The sequence below is a fragment of the Ahaetulla prasina genome, chromosome 4 (genome assembly GCF_028640845.1).
Source record: "Ahaetulla prasina isolate Xishuangbanna chromosome 4, ASM2864084v1, whole genome shotgun sequence".
Classification (NCBI taxonomy): Eukaryota; Metazoa; Chordata; class Lepidosauria; order Squamata; family Colubridae; genus Ahaetulla; species Ahaetulla prasina.
The window spans coordinates 7,767,437-7,786,172 of record NC_080542.1 but is presented as its reverse complement, the minus strand read 5'-3'; the positions used below and the strand labels follow the sequence as shown (position 1 = coordinate 7,786,172).

General features: G+C 36.7%; 2 protein-coding genes across 2 annotated transcripts; both read left to right on the top strand.

The window, feature by feature from the left end:
- The first annotated feature begins 299 nt into the window (after positions 1-299).
- Positions 300-8,164, top strand: LOC131196992 (vomeronasal type-2 receptor 26-like). The gene is made up of 5 exons (XM_058180533.1): positions 300-493; positions 1,361-1,538; positions 3,479-4,342; positions 7,014-7,140; positions 7,266-8,164. The coding sequence occupies exons 1-5, from the start codon at positions 300-302 to the stop codon at positions 8,162-8,164; spliced, it is 2,262 nt and encodes a 753-aa protein (XP_058036516.1).
- Positions 8,165-13,776: 5,612 nt separating this feature from the next.
- LOC131196988 (vomeronasal type-2 receptor 26-like) lies at positions 13,777-17,857 on the top strand. The gene is made up of 4 exons (XM_058180521.1): positions 13,777-14,577; positions 16,019-16,246; positions 16,692-16,818; positions 16,944-17,857. Exons 1-4 carry the CDS (start codon positions 13,777-13,779, stop codon positions 17,855-17,857), a joined length of 2,070 nt encoding a protein of 689 aa, XP_058036504.1.
- Positions 17,858-18,736: the final 879 nt, after the last annotated feature.

Sequence of the window (18,736 nt, the reverse complement as noted above, 5' to 3'; positions counted from 1 at the left end):
TGTTTGGCTATAAAGTAAGTCTTGAACCACAGGGAGATTGGCACAAGGGGTATTAAGAGCTCTGTCAGATTTCTATGCTCTGTTCTCTCTTGCCAAAATATCTATTCAAATTGTGGTGGTATTCAAGATACAAATTTGTACTCAGATGGATCTTCAAGCAGAAAATGATAGATTTTCTCATTAGATGCATTCTCAAATGTAATCCTTCGATTAATCCTTAGATGACCTATTGGAAAATATATACTTTCCTATGGGTAGAATAGACAATAAAACATCTGCACAATAACAAAAGCATCAAGATGTTTCTCCTGATGTTTTTGGTGCATAAAGTAGTTACACTGAGCTGCCCTGCAAGTGATGCTTTCCTTGTTCCACATGAGTGGTACCAGCCTGGAGACTTCACCATTGGTGGGATAGCATCTCAGATGGGCTACCACTTTTATTCAATGAAATTTGATGAAAATCCTGCTAGAATACCTTACGACGTACCAATGTAAGAATTTGTCTCATCTTAGCCAATCTCAAAAATCCCTCATATGAGTAAAAGCTGTTTGTGCACAAATCTTCTTTTTTTTAATGTAATCTATGCTTTCTGTGTCTTTCAAATACATCTGGTTCCGACAGAACAAATATTTTTCTTTACATTTTTTAAAAAGACGTTAACTCACCTGGTTGAATATCTTCTGAGGTTAAGGTAATTTTATAAAAACTCTAAAATCCCTCCTCACCAAACTTACATAAAGTAAATGAGTGACACCTGATTAATGTATTCATGTAACATTTTCTGAAAATCTTGTACAAAATAGAGTATTTTGAAAACAAGTCACTACTTGTACATGTTGCAGTATATATTTGTTGCAAGTCATGGAAATATTATGTAAAAAGTAAATTTGAACTCTGTAAGAATTATCAATAAAGGAGAATATTTGTATCTCAGGGTTGAAATGAGGAGTCCTTGGTGCTCTCTGATATTTCATATTTTCTTGCAGAAATTTCATTATCCAAACTAGATAACATCCTAAGTGCCAGGCAGTGATGATATTATCTACTTTGGGTGATGAAATGTTTGCAAGAAAGCTACCCAGCTAAGAGAGCACCAGGGATCCCTCCAAAGAAATTATTAAGAACTTTAGAAAAAGTGATTATCTTTTTACTATTGTCAGAGAAAGAAATGTTTGTTATTTATAGAGAAATGATGAGAATTGTCAACTTACTTTTTCAACTGGGGTATTTACAATATTTGCAGTATAATCACCAAATTTCATCAACATGTCCTTGCCTTGGTTTTTGCTGTGAAGGAGATCAATGAGGACTCCCAGATCTTACCTAACATCACTCTTGGGTTCCACATCTATGACAGTTACAACAATGCAAGGATGACCTATCGCACCACTCTGGACCTGCTTTTCAAATCCCAGGAATTTGTCCCTAACTACAGATGTGACAGCCAGAAGAATCTCATGGCTATCATTGGAGGATTGGATTTTGATACCTCATCTCATATAGGTGAAATTATAGGTTTCTTCAAGATGCCACAAGTAAGCTGTGATGAGGTTGAGGAGGGAAATTCTATATTTTGTTGTTGTTGTTGTTTTGATAAAAAGTTTTTTTATTTTTTACAACGAACAAACATAAAAGCCTCTTCAGTCCAGTTACAGTGTGTCGGTGGGGTGTTGACATATCTCTTGTGCAATTTCAGGTTAAACATCTCTTTCATTCTTCTAATCTTACATTATCCAAATCTCTTATTCAATCAATTTTTAATTAAATAATGGTTATAACATTTCATGCTCTCATTTCATGTTAATTTTCCCAAATTAGTGTTTTATCTAATAACATTATTGATTCCATTCTCCTAGATTAATTTAATTCAGTTGCTTCCTTTAACAACAACCTTTTAAAACTCTTTTCTAATATGTCTTTCCTTCTAACCATTGATAGAATAAATCCCATATTTTATAATATTGCTTATCTTCTTGTTCTCTAATTTCAAATGTCAATTTACTCATTTCTGCAGATTCCATTATCTTCCTAATGATTTCATCTTGCAAAGGTAATTTCTCATTTTTCCAATTTTTAGCAAACACAATCCTAGCTGCTGTTATAACATTCACCATCAAATATTTTAATTCTCTGCTATATATTTCAGGTATAATCCCCCCCCAAAAAAAACTTCTGGCTTAAAGTCTATATGTTTTTTAATCATTTTCTCCAACCATGTGTGTATTTTAGTCCAATATCTTTTAGCTTCAATGCATGTCCACCACATATGGTAATATGATCTAGGTATCTGATGGCACCTCCAACATTTTTCGGATTTGTCCTTGAACATTCTGGCAATTCTTGTCGGGGGTAGATGCCACCTGTAAAACATCTTATTCAAATTCTCCTTGTATGCCGTAGACATTGTCATTGTATAATTATACGTCCATAATTTCTGCCACACCTCTAGATCTATCCCATGACCAAAATTCTTCCCCCAGGCAATCATTGTCTCTTTTACTTGTTCTTCTTCCAATTTAACCTCTAATAAATATCCATACAATTTTCTAATGAAGTTATCATCAGTACCTGTTAAAATCTTATCAAAACAAATTAAGTTATTATAGAAGCTTGCTGTTTTGGAATCTTTATTGTATCTGGAGTCTATTTGCAAGTAAGAAAACCAATTCATTTTTATGTGTTCTACTTCTAGTTTTTGCTTAGTTTTTAAGTCACCCTTTTCATTCAACAATTCATTGTATCGAACAATTTGTTCCTTTCTAAATGTTAGTGAATATGAGAATGCCTCAATATATGATACCCAAATTGGAATTTTTTAAAAATGACCTTTCTTAATCCTCTCCCAGTTTAATAACAACGCCTCTCTTACAAAATGTCTTCTGAAACATCCCTGTGTTTTAGTTTGCCCATACCATAAGAAAGAATGCAATCCCAATAGCAAGTCATGGCCTTTGAAAGTCAATATTCTATTATTTCTTAGGGTTATCCACTCCTTGATCCACATTAAGTTTGCTGCTTGATAGTACAGTTCCCAATTGGGTACCCAAAACCTCCTCTTGTTCTCACATCTTGCAATAGTTTTAATTTTATCCTCGTGATTTTGTTGTTGTTGTTAATGTTGCTGTTATGGAATATTTCATGAGCATCAAAGATTAGGCTTAGGTTTTTGTAAAAATGTTCTGCATGGATAAAGGACTATGAATTAGTTCTACTTTTCTGAAACAATAATACCGAATATCGGAAGTGAGTATCTAAAGACATTCTATACCTAAGGGAAGAGTGAATTATAGCATTCTTTGCACCCATTAAAGCAATTCTTCTCTGATTTGTATTTGAAGTAATTCCAAGAAATTCCTTTCCACAGTAATATTTAGAAGAATTCTAGGGACAATGTTCTTATTTCATAAGAAAACTAGATAAGAAGAAATAGATTTGATATACCATTTCAATAGAATACTATTCCACTTTCTTATAGCTGACATATGGCTCATTAGCCCCCATAAAATTTCAGACCAGTAAGATCTCTTCACTTTATTTCATGGTCCCAAAAGAGGACCATCAATACATTGGGATTATCCAACTTCTTCACCATTTCAAGTGGACATGGATTGGGATTTTTGCTGCTGATAACAACAATGGAGAAAATTTCTTACAGAAAATGCAGCCCTTACTCTCACAGAATGGAATATGTTCATCATTTATACAAAGGCTTTCCCAACTACTCCATGTGGAAGACTTCCCAGGACTTTATCAAACAGTCTCAGTTATCTCCATTAATCTGATGAATAGCAAAGCCAATGCATTTCTCGTCTATGGAGAATCCTGGGCAATTTTGTGGGTAAGAGGTGTCACATTTATAGTAGATCCTGAAAGTAAGGAAACTGCATTATTTAGAAAGGTGTGGATCATGACTGCACAGATTGATTTCATGTTATCAGGATTTCAAATCAGTTGGGATCTCCACATGTTCCATGGGGCTCTTTCCTTCAGCATTCATTCAACAGAAATGGTAGGCTTCAAGGAATTTCTTCAGACCATCAATCCTCTTTCACTCTCCAGAGATGGGTTTTTGAAGGATATCTGGGAACAATCATTTGATTGTTCATTTCCAAAACCAGAATTACAAGAAATGGATAGTAAGCCGTGCACTGAGGAGATGAAGCTAGAAGATCTTCCTTCTCCTTTGTTTGAAATGGAAATGACTGGCCACAGCTACAGTGCCTACAATGCTGTTTATGCTGTAGCTCATGCTTTGCAGGCTCTCTACACATTACGTTTCAAACAGAAAAAAGCTATGATGGGTAAACAAACTGGCCATCTAGATCTCCAGGCTTGTCAGGTATGCTCTCTGCATTGGACGCTTCTTTTATTTCAATGAGCAGTTTGATGTAAACTTTTCTTTTGAACTCACTGTGGAAAATCTTAATATTTTCTATGTGTGGAATCAAGTTAACCATGAGAAACAACCTAGAAATAAGGAGCAATTTCCTGAAAGTGAGAATAATTAATTAGTGGAAGAGCTTGCCTTCAGAAGTTACGGATGCTCCAACACTTTTACAAAATGATTGGATAATGATTTGTTTAAAATGTTATAAGGTCTCTTCCCTGGGGAGTGTATTGGACTAGAAAACCTCCATGTTCCCTTTCATCTCTGTTATTCAGTTCTGTATAAAATAGGAAAGTAGTTTATTTTTTGCCTTTGCTTTCCTGACTTCATTTTTGCAAGACTGAGCTGTTTGCTGATATTCTGCCTTGGTTATTTGCCCCCCTTCCACTTTTTATATATGTCCTTTTCCTTTTTTAGTTTATCAGAGAGTATTTTGTGCAGCCATACTGATTTCTTTTGAATCCTCTTATTTTTCTCCTTCATTAGAATTGTTCTAGACTGGGCTTTTATACTGTTGCGTTTCAAAGTTTCCCAATCTTCTTGGGTTGTTTTCACCTTGAGAATTCTAATCCCTGGAATCTCTTATGAGCTCTCTCAAAGTATATTGAAGTCAGCTGTCATGAAGTCCAAGGCTCTAGCTTGAAAGTGTTCTATTGCTTCTGCTTGCAGAACATTAAATTCCAGTATTGCATGATCACTCCCACATAACATTCCTGTAACTTCAATACCTCCTTTCATTTCATCTTTCTTAATGAGAATTAAGTCCAGTGTGACTGACCCTCTAGCTCCCTTCACTACCACTTATCATGATTAGTTATCCGTAAAAGTTATATAGGAAATCCCCATAGCTTGTACAATAAGAGCTATTTAAAATGATAATTTAGGTTACTTTTCACCATTCTCCAAATACTTCTTCCTTGCTCATAAATCTGTCAGGATTGAGAAGCTGAGCTTTCTGTCCTTATCAAAATTCAAGAGGAATGAATTAGAAGACGTTTCTTTTCAGAAGTGGCATCTGTACTTTTGAACAATAATATCTATCTATCTATCTATCTATCTATCTATCTATCTATCTATCTATCTATCTATCTATCATCTATCTATCATTTAAATAGCTAGCCAGCTAGCTAGCTAAGAATAATACATACTTTGCAATAATCCCATCTCACATCTATCTATTGAAGAAGGAGTCTCAAATTTTCAAATCTGGATAAAGGAAATTTGTCATATTTTGGATTATCAAATATATTTATACTACTGTGGGCAGATTAACTATGTCCTAGCTTTCATTATTGTTTAAATAATTGAAGGAATTTGACTAATCCCAATAGCCTACTTTCATTCTGCTTTGGTTCATTCTTATTGTTTCTTAAAATAATATCAATTTAATGCTAGTGTAGCCATGTACATTTCTATGAAATATCAATTATCAAATTTCTAGGAGTACATCTTTAATAATTCTTATAGGAATGGGAAGAAATCATCAATGAAACTTTAATACAGTGTTTACCTTTCTGTTACATTGAAGTCAACTCCCTTTCTCTTTCACTCTCTTTCATGTAGCTCCATTCATTTCTTCAAGGCATTTCTTTTAACAATTCAGCTGGGGAGAGAGTGTTCCTGAATGAGAAAGGAGAAGCAACAGGTGGATTTGATATCACCAACTTGATCACTTTTCCAAACAGATCCTTTCAGACAGTTAGAATTGGAAAGATGGATCTCCAGGCTCCAAAAGGGAAAGATTTATTCATTGATGAAGATGTGATTGTCTGGCACCCAGCTTTTAACCAGGTATGGAGGCATTTAATCAACCATGCTTGGGTTTTTTTTGCATCTTTTTATTTTATCGAAGGCAAACTTAAAACATGAAACTCAGAAAAATCCATAAAAAAATGTCAAACAAGAAAAAGTAACACAAAACAACTAGCATTAAAAAAAAGAAGAAGGTGAAGATGTGCTTGTCTGGAACACAGCTTCTAATCAGGTATTGAATTATTGAAGCAGCTAAGACTAATCCATTATGATCCAATATTAAACGTAGTCTGTTTAGAAATATGATTTCTGATGTTTTTTTAAAAAATAAACAACGGTATATTCTTTTCAAATCTTGCTGATGATCAGGCATTCCTCAAGTTGACAATATGATATTACAATTTAAAAGGGATGTTTACGTTTTTGTTTTGGATTTGAATCAGAAATCACGAGACAATCTTTATGATTTATATTGATATATTGACCATCAATTGTGTTGTAAATGTTCTACCTTGAGGAACGTATCTTTTCTTTTATGTACACTGAGAGCATATGCACCAAGACAAATTCCTTGTGTGTCCAATCACACTTGGCCAATAAAAAATTCTATTCTATTCTATTCTATTCTATTCTATTCTATTCTATTCTATTCTATTCTATTCTATTCTATTCTATTCTATTCTATTCTATTCTAATTGCCAATTTTCCATGAGATTGTCACTATGTGCAATTATTTACATGGCCTGCCCTTCAAAAAGGAGTTTTCCTACATCACTGCAATTTCCAACACTTTTTAAGTGGATGAAGTTGAAAAATTAAACAAACTGTTTTAAATATCTCCAATTTCAAAACCTTGTATACTTATCAGCAGGTTATTCCACTTTCTCGATGCAATGACCCCTGTTTCTCTGGATCCTGGAAGAAGGGGATTGAGGGAAGTCAATTCTGCTGCTATGACTGTGATCCATGCCCAGAAGGAAAGATTTCAAATCAAAATGGTAGGTTATCCATTCTACCATTTTTCATTAGACTTTCATATACTAGTTTGGGTTGCAAAAAATTAATAAAGTGATTTCTAATAATTGGAATGCCTAGATGACAAATTCCTTGATTTTGCTTCCAGAGATGGATGACTGTTTTGAATGTTCAGAAGATCATTATCCAAATGAAGAAAAGAAAGAATGTATCCTGAAACTTCTGGTCTTTCTAACTTTCAAAGAAGCCTTAGGAATTGGTTTAGGTTCAGCAGCTCTGGGTTTCTTCTTCCTGACATCTTGGGTACTTGGAACTTTTATTAAGCATAGAGATACTCCCATTGTCAAAGCCAACAACAGGTTCCTCACCTACGCCCTCCTTGTCTCTCTTCAGCTCTGTTTTCTCTCCTCTTTCTTCTTTCTCAGCCAGCCTGGTGAAGTAATCTGCCTTCTCCGACAATCTATGTTTGCTGTCACTTTCTCAGTGGCCATTTCTAGTGTACTGGCCAAAACCATCACTGTGGTACTTGCTTTCATGGCCACAAAACCGGGATCTCAGATGAGGAGATGGGTGGGGAAAAGATTGGCCTTTTCTATTGTCCTCTCTTGCTCTCTCTTACAAGTGTGTATTTGTATTCTTTGGTTGTCAACATTTCCCCCATTCCCTGAATTGGACATGCACTCAGAGCTCCAAGAAATGATTTTACAGTGCAATGAGGGGTCAGCTTTCTTCTTCTACTGTGTCTTGGGCTACATGGGTATCTTGGCCATTGCCAGCTTTATTGTGGCTTTTCTTGCCCGGAAATTACCCGACAGCTTTAATGAAGCCAAGTTCATCACCTTCAGCATGTTGGCCTTTTGCAGTGTTTGGATCTCCTTTTTTCCAGCCTATCTGAGCACAAAAGGCAAAGCAATGGTAGCTGTGGAGGTCTTCTCCATTTTGGCCTCCAGTGCTGCATTACTGGGATGCATATTCTTGCCAAAGTGCTACATCATTGTTTTTTGTCCTGACCTCAACCACAGGGAGCAGCTCACAAAGAGAAATTAGTAATTAAAGGAATAGAAAGGATGCTGCTTACTGGAACATTATATAGAAGTTTGAAAAGTCAAATTTATTGAGTTTGTTAATCCCGTAGATTGACATGTATTTAGAAAAAAGGTTTTATATTGGGTCATAACCATTCACTCTCTACCCATAAATCTATTTCCAGAGCAACCTGTTATCAGGTATTAACAGGGATACACTTTTTCTAGGATTTGAGCTGAATTTCAGCTGACTTTCTTGAAAAATGCCAGACTTTTATTGGAAACTATTCAAATCACTCTTTCTAATGATCACTATACACTTTGAATAACGCATGAAAGAGAAGAAAGAGAATACATTTCATTTCAATTCACTAAATTTCCCAGGACTACAAAGATGAAGAAGCTTTGAGGAACATTTTGAGTGTTCACTTGATGGAGTGGATAGATAGGCATTCTCCTCTCCTCTACTCACAATAGAATTCCCTAATCCTCCAGGCTTGAAGTTTTGGTCTTGGTCAATCTGAAACTACGCCAGCTGCGGTCTTATGTAAGCACAGTATACAAAATTGTCTGCTACAACATCATGCCTGTCAACGTCTTCTTCAGCTTCAACCACAATAATATACGGGCAAACAATCGATAGAAACTCAAGGTAAACCGCTTCAAACTCAATTGCAGAAAATACAACTTCAGCAACAGAGTGATCAATGCCTGGAATACTCTCCGCAACTCCATTGTTACATCCTCAAACCCTCACAGCTTCAATCTCAAACTGTCTACCGTGGTCCTCACCCCATTCCTAAGAGGTCCATAAAGGGGAACTACATAAGCACACCAGCCTGCCTACCATCCCTGTCCTACTGTCCCCATTTCTCTGTACTTACTTCCTTTGTCCATGTTTATGTTCATACCTATACTTGCACATGTTTGACAAACAAATAAAATACATAAATAAATATAGTTATGTAGGTAGGCATGTAGATGGATAGATAGATGGATAGATAGATGATGGAAGATTTATAGATGGATGGATGGATGGATGGATGGATGGATGGATGGATGGATAGATAGATAGATAGATAGATAGATGTAAGAAGAAATTTTCTGACAGTTATATATAGTTATGTAGGTAGACATGCAGATGGATAGCTAGATGGATAGATAGATGATGGATGGATGGATGGATGGATGGATGGATGGGTGGATGGATGGATGGATGGATAGGTAGGTAGGTAGGTAGATAGATCTAAGAAGAATTTTCCTGACATTCAGAACAATTAATAATTGGAACAACTTGCCTCCAGAAGTTGTGAATGCTCCAACAATGGAAATTTTTAAGAAGATGTTGGATAACCATTTGTCTGAAGTGGTGTAGGGTTTCCTGCCTGAGCAGGGGGTTGGACTAGAAGACCTCCAAGGTCCCTTCCAGCTCTTTTATTATTATTAGATAGATAACCATAGTAATAATGAAAGTGCAACCCTAATTCAGACAGAAACTAGTTACTTTGTCCTTCTCTGCAGGTGATACTTCCTCTGTTCTCATCATTGGTGGCACAATGTCCCACATACTTTTCCAGTTTTATAAACTGCAATTCAAAAAACATCTTTCAATAAGAACTTATGACACAGCATTGTAAGGAGTTTGTTTATTTATTTAAGAGAACTTATATGGCCACCAACTCACTGTTAGTGTCTCTCAGCTGCTTAAAAAAATAATAAAATAAAAACCCAATATACAAACTATAAAAATACATCCCTAGAGATAGAAATCAGCCAGCTGAGCCACTTGATGGGCTCCAACCCACTCTGTCTTCCATAGGCCTATTGGAAAAACTGGGTGCTCAGGGCTTTTCAAAAGAGTGTCAAAATAGGAGCCAATCTCATCTCCATCCGGATGATGTTCCAGAGGGAAGAAGCCATCACAAAGAATACACTTCTTCTGGGTCCCACCAGATGTCCTTCCTTGAGAGATAGGACACACAACATTCCCTGCCTCTATGCTCTACCGGATCACATGGATGGGATCAGGAAGAGGCAGTTCTTCAAATATAATGTAATACAACAACAGAATTGGAAGGGACCTTGGAGGCCTTCTAGTCCAACCCCCTGCCCATCTCAGTCAGATGGTTATCCAACATTTTCTTAAAAATTGTTGGAGCATTCACAAGTTCTGCAGGCAAGTCGTTCCACTTATTAATTGTTCTAACTGTCAGGAAATTTTTCCTTAGTTCTAAGATGCTTCTCTCCTTGATGAGTTTCCACCCATTGCTTCTTGTCCTGCCCTCTGGTGCTTTGGAGAACAGCCCGACTCCCTCTTCTTTGGGGCAGCCCCTGAGATATTGGAAGACTGCTATCATGTCTCCCCTAGTCCTTCTTTTTCTTAAACTAGACATACCAGTTCCTGCAACCGTTCTTCATATGTTTTAGCCTCCAGTCCCCTTATCATCTTCGTTGCTCTTCTCTTCACTGTTCTCTGCATTCTGCACTCTGCACTCTAAACTGGTCCCAAGCAATGTAAGGTTTAAAGGTGATAACTAGCACCTTGAAATGTACCCAGAAGCAAATTGTCACCCAATACAACTCTTGCAATAAAGGTGACACAAGTGTGCACCTGGGTCTACCCAAAACCATAAAGGTGGCTGCATTTGGAACCAATTGGAATTCTGGATACGTTTCAACTTATAGTCCCATGTAGAATCCCAGTTTGACTGGTGACTTCTTAATCGTTGGCATGGTTCCCTGCATAGGTTGTCACTTTTATGAATTGAAATTTAAGGAACATCCTTAAATCAAATTATATGACATCCCATTGTAAAAGCTTTTTTTTTCTTTTTATAATTTTAGTCAGTTTCTCCCAAATTTCTCATATGAGTAAAAGGGGTTTGCGCAAAAATTTAGGCTTTATTTCTAACCTATAACTTCTCTGCCGTTCAAATGCTTCTAGATGTGGGAAAAGAAATAACATTCTTTAGAATATATGAAAGTGTTTGTCAGAGAATGTGCAGGACATTATTTTGAAGAGTTTAAGAGAGCTTAAGGTAATTTATATAGGGGCCTCTGGTGGCTCAGACTGCTAAGACCATCTGTTATTAACGCAGCTGCTTGCAATTACTGCAGGTTCTAGTCCCACCAGGCCCAAGGTTGACTCAGCCTTCCATCCTTTATAAGGTAGGTAAAATGAGGACCCAGATTGTTTTTTGACTTTGTATATAATATACAAATGGATGAAGACTATTGCTAACATAGTGTAAGCCGCCCTGAGTCTTCGGAGAAGGGCGGGATATAAATGCAAATTTTAAAAAAAAATAAAAAAAAAAGATCAGTGTTGTTTTCTCCCCAGAAAACATGCTTACAATAAATGACGGATACCTTCTGGATCTGTTTATTTTCCATTTTGTGAAAAATTGGTAGAAAATAAACGTGATGTCTTAAAAAATAGTTCATTTTATATATTCTATTTAGTGCAAATCTCCCTTATATTATTTTTGTTGGCATTTGCTCATTTTTTTAAAAAAATAGCTGAACCAGCTCATCAAAACAAAATAATTATATCCTAGAGGAATTACTGTAGGGCAAAACATCAAAGGCTTTCCAAAAGGCTATTGAAATTGAACAATAATGAAGTTTGGCTATAAAGAGTGTTTAGTAGAAGGGGTAGTCATGTCTCTGTCAGATTCAATTGCTACAGGTTTCCTCACTCTGTTCTCTTCTGGTAGAGTACATGTTCAGATCCAACCCTTGTGATATTCAAGATAAAATTTTGTCCTCACATGGATGTTCAAACAGAAAGTGATAGTTTTTCTCATTAGATGTGTTCTCAGATAAAATCCTTAGATCTTTCTTTAGATGAAGTCTTGGATTATATATGCTTCCCTATGGGTAGGATGGAAGGCAAAACATTTCCACAATAACAAGACCATCAAGATGTTTCTCCTGTTGTTTTTGGTACACAGAGTAGTTACACTGAGCTGCCCTGCAAGTGGTGCTTTCCTTGTTCCACATGAGTGGTACCAGCCTGGAGACTTCACCATTGGTGGGATGGCATCTCACATGGGCTACCAGTTTTATTCAATGAAATTTGATGAAAATCCTGCTAGAATACCTTACGATGTACCAACGTAAGAATTTGTCTTCCCTGTCTCATCTTAGCCAAATTCCAAAATCCCTCATTTGAGTAAAAGTTGTTTGTGCACAAATCTTTTTTTTTAAATGTAATTAATGCTTTCTGTGTCTTTTAAATGCATCTGGTTCTGACACAACAAATATTTTTCTTTACATTTTTTAAAAAGACGTTCACTCACCTGGTTGAACATCTACTGAGGTTAAGGTAATTTTTTAAAAGCTTTAAAATCCTTCCTCACAAAAATTACATACAGTAAATGAGTGACACCTGATTAATGTATTCATGTACCACTTTCTGAAAATCTTGTAGAAAATAGAGTGTTTTGAAAACAAGTCACTACTTGTAAATGTTGCACTATATATTTGTTGCAAGTCATGGAAATATTATGTAAAAAGTAAATTTGAACTCTGTAGGAATTATCAGTAAAAGGTAATATTTGTAGCTCAGGGTTGACATGCGGAGTTCTTGGTGCTCTCTGAGATTTCATATTTTGTTGCAGATATTTCATTATCCGAACTAGATAACATCCTCAGTGCCAGGCAGTGATGATAATTTGGGTGAGGAAATGTTCGCAAGAAAGCCACCCAGCTAAGAGAGCACCAGGGATCCCTCTGTAGAAATTATTAAGAACTTTAGAAAAGTGATGATCTTTTTACTACTGTCAGAGAATGAAATGTTTGTTATTCATAGAGAAATGATGAGATTTGTCAACTTACTTTTTCAACTGGGGTATTTACAATATTTGTAGTGTAAGCTCCAAATTTCATCAACACGTCCTTGCCTTGGCCTTTGCTGTGAAGGGGATCAACGAGGACTCCCAGATCTTACCTAACATCACTCTTGGGTTCCACATCTATGACAGTTACAACAATGCAAGGATGACCTATCGCACCACTCTGGACCTACTTTTCAAATCCCAGGAATTTGTCCCTAACTACAGATGTGATAGCCAGAAGAATCTCATGGCTATCATTGGAGGATTGGATTTTGATACGTCATCTTATATAGGTGAAATTACAGATTTCTTCAAGATGCCACAAGTAAGCTGTGATGAGTTTGAGGAGGGAAATTATATATTTTGTTGTTGTTGTTATGGAATATTTCATGAGCATCAAGGATTAGGATTAGGTTTGTGTTAAAACGTTCTGCATGGCTAAAGGTCTACGAATTAGTCCTACTTTTCTGAAACAATAATACCGAATAGCGGAAGTGAGTATCCAAAGACATTCCAGACCTAAGGGAAGAGAGAATTATAGCATTCTTTGCCCCCATTAAAGCAATTCTTCTCTGGCTTGTATTTGAAGTAATTCCAAGAAATTCCTTTGTACAGTAATGTTTAGAAGAATTCTAGGGACAATGTTCCTTGGATGTATTTCATAAGAAAACTAGATAAGAAAAAATAGATGTGATTTAACATTTCAATAGAATACTATTCCACCTTCTTATAGCTGACCTATGGCTCATTAGCCCAAGATACATTTGAGACCAGTAAGCTCTCTTCGCTTTATTTCATGGTCCCAAAAGAGGACCATCAGTACATTGGAATTATCCAACTGCTTCACCATTTCAAGTGGACATGGATTGGGATCTTTGCTGTTGATAACAACAATGGAGAAAACTTCTTACAGAAAATGCAGCCCTTACTTTCACAGAATGGAATATGTTCATCATTTGTACAAAGGCTTTCCCAACTAGTCCATATGGAAGACCTTTCAGGACTTTATCGAGCAGTCTCCGTTATCTCCACTAATCTGATGAATATCAAAGCCAATGCATTTCTCGTCTATGGAGAATCCTGGGCAATTATGTGGCTAAGATCTGTCACATTTGTGGTAGATCCTGAAAGCAAGAAAATTGCATTGTTTAGAAAAGTGTGGATCATGACTGCACAGATTGATTTCATATTATCTGGATTTCAAGTCAGTTGGGATCTCCAGATGTTCCATGGGGCTCTTTCCTTCACTGTTCATTCAGCAGAAGTTGTAGGTTTCAAGGAATTTCTTCAGACCATCACTCCTCTTTCAGTCTCCAGAGATGGGCTTTTGAAGGATATTTGGGAACAATCATTTGATTGTTCATTTCCAAAACCAGAATTACAAGAAATGGATAATAAGCCATGCACTGAGGAGATGAAGCTAGAAGACCTTCCTTCTCCTTTGTTTGAAATGGGGATGACTGGCCACAGCTACAGTGTCTACAATGCTGTTTATGCTGTGGCTCATGCTTTGCAGGCTCTGTACACATTACATTTCAAAAGACAAAAAGCTATGATGGGTAAAGAAACTGGCCATCTAGCTCTCCAGGCTTGTCAGGTATTCTCTCTGCATTGGACACTTCTTTTATTTCAATGAGCAATTTGATGTAAAATTTTCTTTTGAACTCACTGTGGAAAGTCTTAATATTTTCTATGTGTGGAATCAAGTTAAGCGTGAGAAACAACCTAGAAATAAGGAGAAATTTCCTGACAATTAGAACAATTAATTAGTGGAAAAGCTTGCCTTCAGAAGTTATGGATGCTCCAACACTTTTTCAAAGTGATTGGATAGTGATTTCTTTAAAATGTTATAAAGTCTCCTCCTTGAGGAGTGTATTGGACTTGAAAACCTCCAAGTTCCCTTTCATCTCTGTTGTTCTTTTCTGTATAAAATAGAAAAAGTAGTTATTTTTTTCCCTTAGCTTTCCTGACATCATTTTTGCAAGACTGAGCTCTTTGCTGATATTCTGCCTTGGTTAATTGTTCCCATTCCACTTTTTATATGTGTCCTTTTTCTTTTTTAGTTTATCAGAGAGTATTTGTGCAGCCATACTGATTTCTTTTGAATCCTCTTATTTTTCTCCTTTGTTGGAATTGTGCTAGACTGGGCTTTTATACTGTCGCGTTTCAAAGTTTCCCAATCTTCTTAGCTTGTTTTCACCTTGAGAATTCTAATCCCTGGAATCTCTTACAAGCTCTCTCAAAGTATATTGAAATCAGCTGTTGTGAAGTCCAAGGCTCTAACTTGACTGTGTTCTATTACTTCTGCTTGCAGAATATTATATTCCAATATTGTATGATCACTCCTACATAACTATCCTATAACTTCATCGCCTTCTTTCATTTCATCTTTTTTAAGGAGTATTAAGTCCAGTGTGGCTGACCCTCTAATTCCCTTCATTTCCTTTCATCATGATTAGGTATCTGTAAGAGTTATCTAGGAAATCACCCTCGCTTGTACAATAAGAGATATTTAAAATGATAATTTAGGTTACTTTTCATTGTCTCATCCAAAAATAATCAATTCTCCAAACACTTCTTCCTGGCCACCTTGAAAAGAAGCCCTATCACGTTTTTGAGCACATGCGATTAAATTAAGCCCCACAAAAAAATTATTCCTAATTAAGACCCCGCCCATCCCAGGGTGCAGGGGGTGGGGTGAGGCACACAGGTAAAAATAAGTTAGGGTGGGGATGGTGGGGGGTTTGGAGCTGCTCTACTTACCAGGCCTCACACACCTCAACACCTGCCTCACTGTTTTCTGCGGCTACATCTTTTGTGGCCGCTTGCCACCATTTGGTTTAAATAATTGAAGGAATTTGATTAATCCCAATAGCTTACATTCATTCTGCTTTGGTTCATTCTTACAATAGAATAGCCGTGTACATTTCTGTGAAATATCAATTGTCAAATTTCTAAGTGTACATATTTAATAATTGTTATAGCCTTTCTATTATATAATATTCAACTCCCTTTCTCTTTCATTCTCTTTCAAGTAGCTCCATTCATTTCTTCAAGGCATTTCTTTTAACAATTCAGCTGGGGAGAGAGTGTTCCTGAATGAGAAAGGGGAAGCAACGGGTGGATTTGACATCACCAACTTGATCACTTTTCCAAACAGATCCTTTCAGAGAGTTAGAATTGGAAAGATGGATCTCCAGGCTCCAAAAGGGAAAGAATTATCCATGGATGAAGATGTGATTGTCTGGAACTCAGCTTTTAATCAGGTATCGAACTACTGAATTGGCTATGATTAATCCACGATGGTGCCATATTGAATGCAGTCTGTTTAGAAATATGATTTCTGTTTTTTTAAATAAACAATGACATATTCTTTTCAAATGTTGTGGATGATCAAACATTTGTCAAATTGACAAAATGACATTACAATACAAAAGCCTGCTTAGTATTTCATCTGCATTTCCATTTATAATCACTAGAGTGACCATGTTTCCATGACATTGCTATCCTGTTAAATTATTTAAGCACCCTGCCCTTCAAACAGGACCTTTGATACAACATTATAATTTTTACATCTTTTTAAATTGTTGATGAAGTTGATGAATTAAATATTTTTTTTGGAAGTCAAAAATAATTTCCCTCTGTAAAGGACAAAAATTACAAACTGTTTTAAATATCTCCCATTTCAAAACATTTTATGATTATCACCAGGTTCCTCCACTTTCTCGATGCAATGACCCTTGTTTTCCTGGATCCTGGAAGAAAGGGATCGAGGGAGATCGGTTCTGCTGCTATGACTGTGCTCCATGCCCTGAAGGGAAGATTTCAATTCAAAATGGTAGGATAGGCATTCTACCAATTTTCATTAGACTTAAGCGAACTTTAATAAACTACTACAAATAATAAGGTGCTTTTCAATAATTTCGAATGTCTAGGGGACATATTCTTTGATTTTCCTTCCAGATATGGATGACTGTCTTGAATGTCCAGAAGATCATTATCCAAATAAAGAAAAGAAAGGCTGTATCCTAAAACAGGTGGTGTTTTTAACCTTTGAAGAATCTTTAGGAATTGGTTTGGCCTCAGTCGCACTTTGTTTCTTCTTCCTGACATCTTGGGTGCTTGGAACTTTTATTAAGCACAGGGATACTCCCATTGTCAAAGCCAACAACCGGTCCCTCACCTACACCTTACTTGTCTCTCTTCAGCTCTGTTTTCTCTCCTCTTTCTTCTTCCTCAGCCAACCTGGAGAAGTGACCTGCCTTCTCCGACAATCAGTGTTTGGCATCAGCTTCTCAGTGGCCATTTCTAGTGTACTGGCCAAAACCATCACTGTGGTACTTGCTTTCATGGCCACAAAACCGGGATCTCAGATGAGGAGATGGGTAGGGAAAAGATTGGCCTTTTCTATTATCCTCTCTTGCTCTCTCTTACAAGTATGTGTTTGTATTCTTTGGTTGTTGACATTTCCCCCATTCCCTGAGTTGGACATGCATTCAGAGCTCCAAGAAATGATTTTACAATGCAATGAGGGGTCAGCTTTCTTCTTCTACTGTGTCTTGGGCTACATGGGTATCTTGGCCATCGCCAGCTTTATTGTGGCTTTTCTTGCCCGTAAATTACCTGACAGATTTAATGAAGCCAAGTTCATCACCTTCAGCATGTTGGCCTTTTGCAGTGTGTGGATCTCTTTTTTCCCATCCTATCTGAGCACAAAAGGCAAAGCCATGGTAGCTGTGGAGGTCTTCTCCATCTTGGCCTCCAGTGCTGCATTATTGGGTTGCATATTCCTGCCCAAATGCTACATCATTGTTTTCCGGCCTGACTTCAACCACAGGGAGCAACTCACAAAGAGAAATGAGCAATTAAAGAAATAGAAAGACTGCTGCCTACACAAACATTATATAGAAGTTTGAAAAGTCAAATTTATTGAGTTTGTTAATCCCGTACATTGACATGTATTTAGAAAAAAGGTTTTATATTGGGTCTTAACCATTCACTCTCTACCCATCAATCTATTTCCAGAGCAACCTGTTATCAGATATTAACAATAGGGGAAATTTAGTGAATCGAAATGAAATGTATTCTTCCTTCTGTTTCATGCTTTACTCAAAGTGTATGCTGATCATTAGAAAGAGTGATTTGAATTAGTTTCCAATAAATGTCTGGCATTTTTCAAGAAAGTCAGCTGAAATTCAGCTCAAATCCTAGACAAAGAGTATCCCTCTCTAATGGAGGACAGGCCTACAAAGATGAAGAACCTTAGAGGAAAATTTTGAGTGTTCACTTGATGGAGAGGATAGATAGGCATTCTCCTCTCCTCTACTCACAATAGAATTCCCTATGCCTCCAGGCTTGAAGTTTTGGTCTTGGTCAATCTGAAACTACACCAGCTGCGGTCTTATGTAAGCACAGTACACAAAATTGTCTGCTACAACATCATGCCTGTCAATGTCTTCTTCAGCTTCAACCACAATAATATATGGGCAAACAATCAATAGAAACTCAAGGTAAACTGCTTCAAACTCAATTGCAGAAAATACAACTTCAGCAACAGAGTGATCAATGCCTGGAATACTCTCCCCAACTCCATTGTTACATCCTCAAACTCTCACAGCTTCAATCTCAAACTGTCTACCATGGACCTTACCCCATTCCTAAGAGGTCCATAAAGGGGACCTGCATAAGCATACCAGCCTTCCTACCATCCCTGTCCTACTGCCCCCATTTCTCTGTACTTACTTCCTTTGTCCATG